The sequence below is a fragment of the Artibeus jamaicensis genome, unplaced genomic scaffold (genome assembly GCF_021234435.1).
Source record: "Artibeus jamaicensis isolate MK-2021 breed Jamaican fruit bat unplaced genomic scaffold, CSHL_Jam_final contig_252, whole genome shotgun sequence".
NCBI lineage: Eukaryota > Metazoa > Chordata > Mammalia > Chiroptera > Phyllostomidae > Artibeus > Artibeus jamaicensis.
The window spans coordinates 1,845,193-1,853,201 of record NW_026521538.1 but is presented as its reverse complement, the minus strand read 5'-3'; the positions used below and the strand labels follow the sequence as shown (position 1 = coordinate 1,853,201).

Here is an 8,009-nt window from a genome sequence, read left to right as displayed (position 1 = left end):
TTGCACAGGAATACAGGTAAAGCTCATCAATAATTGTCAGGCAGTAATGAACATTCAAAAAACTAGGAGGGCTTATTCTGAGTCAGGGTCAGTAAGCTAAAGGGCCATGAAACTTTGGAAACTCATTTCAGGCTTGGACCCTTATCAGAAAATTGAGGATAGTCTTAGCAAAGCAGCTGCACAGGATTTTATGCATTCTTTCCAGGTCCTGATTGCCCTGGGGGACCTCCTGTTCCTGACTGCCCAGGGCTGCACTGCATTGTTTCAGGCTTTTAAGTCAGATGGGGGAAGTAAGGCAGCTGAGAGATTAGGAAACTTCTTACAGACAGAATGAGGACTCAGGCTATGTCAAAGCTGAGGGGTGAGGGTCCATCACCCCCTTTTTCTATGGCCCCCCAAGTCCTTCCCTGATGGCCCCACCATGCCCATGCCTGTCTTAGGTTGTCCCTCCCTTGAGGAATTTTACCCATCTTTGGCTAACCAGTCATCTGCCCAGGGCAAAGCAGGGTGAAGTAAAAGGGGGCAGAGGTGGCACCCCTAATGGGAAGATAAGCTCTGTCTCCTTAGCGGCTTATGGTCTCTTTACTCAGCCTTAGCCATGGGGGGGGGGGGTTACAGCTTCTGAACACCCCCATGGCAGGGCAGTTCCCAACACCCTTATATCTCACTCTCCATCTCAATGACTTTCATTGTCTGTTTGAGTACTGAAGTTATTCAGATTCCCTTTACCGTCACTATTAAGTGGTGTTTTGAACATCTGCACCCTGAGTTCTTCCCCTCTTTAACCCACCTGAAGAAAAGTACAATTTCTGGTGCATCTGGGGAAAGGTGATTATGACTCACTCCTGTGTCTGGGGAGATTTTCAGGTACACCTAAGGAAACCAGCTTTCACCCTTTAGGCTACAGCATTTGATTTAGACAGTAAAAAAGAAATGGGCAAATGGCAGGGCAAAGGTAACAAGATGAGATAATGAGCTTGCGACTTTTTTAACCCACCCAAATCAATAAGTCAAATAAACTGCCTGAATTAGCTTATCAGTTGGGGGTTGTGAATTTTACCTCCTATGAGTCAGTTAATTGATAAGGGGGAGCATTTGAAAAATTCTTTGGTATTAGATTTAGTTTGCATTCTATTGTAGATAAGGTAAGGAGAGAAAGGCCTCCTTCATACAGTAATGACAGAGACATGGCCATTCTGGGCATGACAGTTATATGAGGTAGTTTCAACACCAAGCTTTGCTGTGGTATGACAGTTAGTGACATAAGATGCTGTCATGTGGACACCTACCCCTACAATCCCTCTGGACCCTGGCCAGCCCAGGGAACCCCATCCCTTCCCGCCTCAAGGAGCGTCGTCCTTTATAGCATCTTCCCTTCAGTTTCTCATCCTTCAGTCAGGCAGGCGCATGTCTCTCCTGGTTGAGCAGATCCTTCCTGTGGCCCTGTTTTCCCTTTTTAGCAGTTATCCCTCCTTTTCCATCTTCTTTGAACTTCTAGGCACCACCACTCATCACCTCTGCCCCAAGCACCCCACACCTTTAGCTTCCACAAGTCTGTTTAAATTGCCCAATTTGTTTGCTCTGCAAATATTTACTAGATGCCAATACCCAGGTGTTGTTACTAAATGCAGCGATTTTTCAGGCAGTATCCTCAGCATTTTTACTAGTATTGGTTCAATGAATCCTCACAACCTCATGAGGCAGGGACTTTATTATGGAACTTCGTGGATGAGGAACGTGAGGTTAGACAGATGAGGTGACCTGCCCAAGGCCACAGGAAGGAGCTTTAAAGGAGAGAGCCAGGACTGTGGCCCAGACAGCTGGCTCCAGAGCCAGCATTTTGCACTGTACTGAGGCCTAGAGTTTTCAGAATGTGTATCTTGTCTTTTCCTCTTTCTTCCCATCCAGACCCTTATCACCAGGTGCCTGGAGGTTTTAACAGCCATCCAACTGGTCTCGCTGACCATAAATGTTCACCCGTAACCTCTGTCTATCCCCCACGCTCTGGTACCACATAATCTGCCTAAAACACTCTCTTTGTCTTGTCACTCCTTTGCTGCCAAAGCATATACAGTCTCTTTGGGAAATGAAGACACTCATATATGAGCTCCTGAGATAAGCCTATGATGAAGTAAATCAAATGAAGAGTGAGAGCAAAATAAATGTGAAGATCCTGTCCTGTGGAGAAATTGCATAATTTTCTCAGTATGAATTATAGAGGGGAGAAGACAGGGCAGGCTCATAGAACTTTAGGCAAGCACTGATTCTGAGTCAGGAGGGGGTGGGTTTTCTGAGAGGAGATAGGGGATTTAAGAGCTGCGGCCCCAGGCTGTCCTCGCCACAAACCCTTCCCTTTGTAACAACCCCTGCGGCCTCTCCTCTACCAGCTCCAGTCCTGAGTTGCTCTCAGGGTTTAGGTTGGGGGGGGCACCTCCACCCTTTTCTGAGTAAACCTCTTCTAGATGGAGTAATGCCTTCCTGTGCACTTTCCTGAGTGCTTACCTCTCCAATAGGCATGTGTGCTCAAGGAAGTGGTCTGACCTTTGGAGGAAGCAGGCTGAAGACGCCATTACGAGGCAGGACTTAAAGTATTGGCCTTGGTTCAATAGCTTCTAGATATTCCTGGAAAGAAGAACAAATAATAAAATACCACTTGTTTTACTATTTGACTGTTTGTTTGCTATTTGCTTCCCAGATGTTATCTAATTTAATCTTCACCCAATTCTTCAGGCTAGGCTCTATTTTTATTCCCTCTTTTGCAGATGAGTTCATTGAAATTATTGAGGCAAAGGACCCTGTGCCAAACCATGCGGCTAGCAAAGGAGGGCTTCCTGCAGAGCCCACCCTGCTATCTATATGCCTTCCAGGAAACACCGTTATGGGCGGGTGACTTGTTCTCCCTTCAGCTATGGATGGCAATCCAGGCAGAAGCGCTGGCCCTTTGCTTGCACCTGCCTTCACGGTGTTCAACCTCCACGTGGAAACATCTCTGGGGTTCCATCTCCAAATGAAGTGGTAGCAGTAGACCAAGGAAGGCTGAGTTCTCCCAGGGCTGGCATTCTGTGATTACTGAGCATCAGTGGAAGAAGGGGGAGCTAATTGAGTGAGTTAGTAATTTGGTTGCCAGGGTAACTCTTTTCTGATTGGAAGGAAGGGATCACAGGGTTCAACACAGACCTTGCTGGATAGGGAAGTGGTGTCTGATCTTCGCTCCATGTATCTGCTTCTGAGCTGGAAAAGGAGAGAGCCAAAGAGGGTAAAAATTGAATCCAAATATTGTAGCACTTATGCCTAATTTAGAATAAAGTCCTTGGGTGGCTGACTCTGGAGTTCTCTGTGAAGTGCTGTGTTCTTTTGTTTGAATCATTTGTTATTTGCCAATTTCTGTGCTTATGCTGCATGTTTTTCATTGAGGGTATAGTTCTGGCCTTTTATCTCAGGCCCTTTTCTGTGGCCAACTGTCTTCATAGGTTGCTGAGCATTTTGTGAGAGAATGGTTACAGCTTCCCCTTGCTCAGCCTAGGGGTCTGGAGTACGGCTTCCCAGAGTTCCGTTGGCAGGGCCGCCACACCGGACAGCCACAGGGGCACTGTTCCTATTGCATGTGTGTGTGGAGTTGTGCAGTAAACAGTACTGAACTGTGTGTTGGTTATCAGGCTGTTGGAAAGAGATCTGGATTCTGTGCTCTGAAATGACTTCAAAAAATGACTTTGGTTGGTCACTCTGCTCTGCCCCCTCCCTGGACTATTTTTCCACCTATAAATAGTCTAATAAGCTTGAAAAATCAGTTCTGTAAACCTGTTTTCCAAAAAAGGATTTTATGATGATGAACAAGACCTTGTAGGACTTTGAAAAAGGAGGACAGGTATAGGGTTACAGTACATTTAAAGTAGCTGGTACCCTGGCTGGTAGCTCAGTTGGTTAGAGCGTTGTTCTGATATGCCAAGGTTGTGGGTTTGATTTCTGGTCTGGGTACAAGAATCAACCAATGAATGCATAAATAAGTGGAACAACAAACCGATGTTTCTCTCTCTTGAATCAATAAACAATATAAATAAAGTGTTTGATAGTGGGCATTAGTTTTCTCCAATCTTCCTTTCGTGATGAGGGGTTATACTACATGAGTCCTATGGTTTAGTCTAGCTTTAACCATTCATTACGAGAAGTCAACACAGTTGGTGCAGTGATATCAAATCATGACCAGTTGGGTTCTGGATTGACCGTAACCCACTGACCTCCCAGAAATCCCACCCCAGCTAAGAAGCAGGCCGTGGACCTCAGGGCTGCTCCAATGTCGCGGCAAGTTAGCACCACTTTCTCCTGCTGCGGTGCCCAGAAGTGACAGGCCACTGCACTGTTGGAGGTCCCCTTCCTCATTCTGTGTTAGAGCCTTCATAATCCTCCTCCCCTCACCAGGTAGCACTGGACTGAGCCCCTTACAACCTTTTCTGGGCAAGTAGTGGGAAATGGCTGGCTAGGTGTGTTCTGGAGGTACTGCTCCCAGACCCTCGGGGTCTGTGTGTTGGAGAGAATGGGGAGGTATAGACCACAAGCACTGAGTGAAAAAGGAAGTTAGAAAGAACTCTAAGTGGTCCAGAAAGGACTTTTGGAAGCATGGTATGTGTTTGTTTCATGAGAGACAGAGGATCACTGAGCCTCTTAGGAGTGTCCTGGGAAGAAGGGGTGGGGACTAAAGGCTGTTTATCTCTGGTGAGGGCCAGGCTCCACGAACGCTTTACTCATCTCACTTCTCATCTGTCATACAGGGGGGGGAAATGGAGGTCCACAGCTGAGCAGCTTGTCCAAGGTCCCCATTTATTAGTGAACTTGAATCTAAACGAACACCCTTGTCCACAGCCTGGCTCCTTCCTTTAAGAAGTAGACTGAAGTAATTCAGAACCAGAGGGACAGAGATGGGCTGTTAGGTCACTTCTTAGGGAGAGAAGGCAGCAGATAAGCCAAAGGCTGAGAGCAACCCTTTGATACACTCCCACCGCTTCCCCACTACAGGCTTGCGTCCTGAGCAGCCCCTACAGCAGAGCTGCTCGGCCTTTGGGCCCCCTTGTAGAACAGGCCCACATAATGAGTGACCACAGTAGAAAAAAAGATAAGCCTCCCTGTCTGCAGTGACTGAGCTGATGTTCTCTGCTAAAACAGGCAGAAGCAGCTTCATAAAACATCTCCATCACTGACTAGTAATCCACAGGCTTTAGCAGGGGTGTCCAACCCATGGCCGATGGGCCACATGTGGTCCACAGTGGCTACGAATGTGGCCCAACACAAAAATTTGCTTAAAACCTTTTTTTTTTTTTTGGCTCATTTTCATTCGTGTTTGTGTATTTGATGCGTAGCCTAAGACAACTCTTCTTCTTCCAGTGTGGCCCAGAGATGCCAAATGGTTGGACACCTGGGTTTTGGTGAAAGGGATTGGTCTAAAACCTGACCTCACTTTGATTTAATTTCATGCCAGCACCAACACACACCCCGAGCAGACCCTGTCTAACTAGTGAGCTGCTCAGACACAAAGACACTCTAATTACCATCTGCAAGCTGGGCTGACAAAGATTTCAAGTGTTTTCATGTTTATGGAGATCAGAGAAATGTGTACTGTGCATCTTTCCCACAGACAGCAAGTATAAAATACAACCAAACAAGGAATGAAACTCATTTATTGAAAACAGATACTTCAGTTAAGTTAAAATCCTATTATCAGGATGGCCACAATTCCAGACACTCCAGCACGAAGTGTAGATATGTCAATAGCCACATCTGGATGATGAACAGGCCATTGAATCTTATAAAACTAGAACACCAACTAACCGGTCTTCAATCCCTCAGAGTGAGTGAACAGTACGTTACGAACTTCACCACGGTTTACAATGGCAAAACGTGCAGCTTCTCCATTTGGAGGGTCACATTTTCTACTCGGTTTCCTTCACTTACAAAGGCGAGCTGGCATGGCTGGGGGAGGGGCAGAGGGAGGAAATCAACTCTGTCTACCCGGGGAATTGCAGCTGTTATTGCAAATGGCCCTGGAGAGCCCATTATAAGCTGCTGTGAGGCTGGGTGTCCCTGGAGTGCCCGTCACGTGGCGTCTCCCCAGCCCCCAGACGGGGCCCCCAGGAGCACCAGCACCACCCTCTTGGGTAAAACAGCAGAGCTGAGGGGGAGAGGAGGGACCCGAGGCCACGTCTTTGGACTGTTTCCATGAAAGCCCTGAGTACGGCGGCCCGCGGGAGGTGCCGGCGCCCAACACGTCCCCGCCAGCTTGCACCGCGGCGGTGGCTGTGCGCTTGTCCTCAGGAGACTCCAGCGCTGCACCGCCCACCTCCCATCCCCACCCTGGACACACCACGGCTTTCCCCTCCACCGGGGGAACCGCGGCCAGTTACAAAGCAGGGACAGAGAAAAGGTCCTTTCATGGTACCGTGTGTTTTAAGAATCAGCACCCCAAAAGACACAAAATGGTTTTTTTTTTAAGTGTTGTAAATTTTCAAGTCTGGCAGTTTTGAGGTACTCCCTGAAATGATCGTCTACTCGTGTTCCCCTCCCCCCAAAGTGAGTCAGGAACCAACCCTGAAAACGTAAAACAAGTAACTGGGGTCATCCTCATCCTCAGGGAGCATGGCGATCCCGAGAAGCACGACCTGTGGCCTCATGGTCGCCGGGCTGGAGGCCCAGGGAGGCTGTAGGTGCCTCCGAGAATGGTCACGCCAAATAAGGGGCCCTACTGACTGTGACCTGGGGGTGCGCTCTGTAATATGCCTTACATAGGGCCAACCGAGCCCTGCTTTTCAACACCAGGGCCCTTGGCCTCAGTGCCCCGCGAACACATTGGCGATGTTTCGATTCCTCGTCGTTAGCTTCTTTTCCCGCGTCGGAAGTGTGAGTTCATCAGTCTGAGTAAAGATGCAGCCTCTGGAGGATTCCCTGGCGCTCCGGGCACAGGCCGGCGCGGCGCGCACTGCCGGGGCACTAGTTGCCCGGCACAGGGACGCCGTCGCCAGTTCTGAGCGGCGCGCTCCCTCCGGTCGCGCCGGGGTCGCTGAAGACGGCGCGAGGGCTGGAGGACGCGGACTCGGGTGCTGTGGCCGTCGGGGGTGTCGGGAACGGGCGTTGGGCAACATTTTCGCGTGGCCGCGGCCCTCTTAATCGAAGCCTCCGCACGGCCTCCTTGATGAGGTTCCCCGAGAGCACGAGCTGCTGCAGGAGCCGGTACGGGTCATCGTCGTCGATGCCGTGGACGTCGGTCCGGGGCCCACGTCGTCGTCGGTGCGGCAGGCGGTGGGCGGCCGCGGCCTCCCGAAGCCATCCTCGTCGGCACGGGCCGGACAGCTGCTTTGGGGCGCTCCACTTGTCGTCTCCCGAAGGCCCGTCTAGGCTGGACTGAGGAGGCAATGGGGACAGGGCGCCGTGACCCGCGGCGAGCTCTGCCACGAAGTAGGGCGCAGCCCGGCCTCTCACGCGGCCGCGGTCCCCGAGGGCGCAGCGAACGGCCCCCGGGGACGCTGTGCCCATCGACTCGGCCGGCGCGGGCGGCAGAAGCAGCGGCAGAACGGGGGGCCCTGCCCCGTCTGCCCGCACCGCTGCCGGGGGCGGCAACGGTGGCCCGGGGGACACGCACGGGGTGGCAGGGCTGTCCTGCGCCGCGTTCAGCTTCAGCATCTCGCCCATCTGGGCCACCAGCCGGTCCACCTCGCCCGAGCCACCCAGCGGCTCTGACTGCTCCAGCGGGAGGAAACTGTCTTCCTCCTCCTCTTCCTCCGCTTCCTCGCCGGCTTCCTCTTCCTCCTCCCTCGGGCACGGCATGTCCCCCAGCCTGGGAACTCGAAGCTTCGCTGGCGTCGCTGGCGGTTCTGTGGGCCGCGGCAGAGCCGGGTGCGGAGCCGAAGCCGAGGCCGGAGCCGGGGCTGGGGCCGGGGCCGGGGCCAGGATCCGGCCGGGGCTGGAGCCGGGGCTGGGCAGACGCGGAAGCCGGAGACCGTCTGGCACTCGTGCCGCGCGCCGCA

At 51.5% G+C, this 8,009-nt stretch overlaps 1 protein-coding gene across 1 annotated transcript; it reads right to left on the bottom strand.

Annotated features, from left to right (window-relative positions):
* Positions 1–5,690: 5,690 nt before the first annotated feature.
* LOC119044523 (proto-oncogene FRAT1) lies at positions 5,691–8,009 on the bottom strand. The gene has a single exon (XM_037138931.2). It carries the CDS (start codon positions 7,807–7,809, stop codon positions 6,976–6,978), a length of 834 nt encoding a protein of 277 aa, XP_036994826.2. The 5' UTR covers positions 7,810–8,009; the 3' UTR covers positions 5,691–6,975.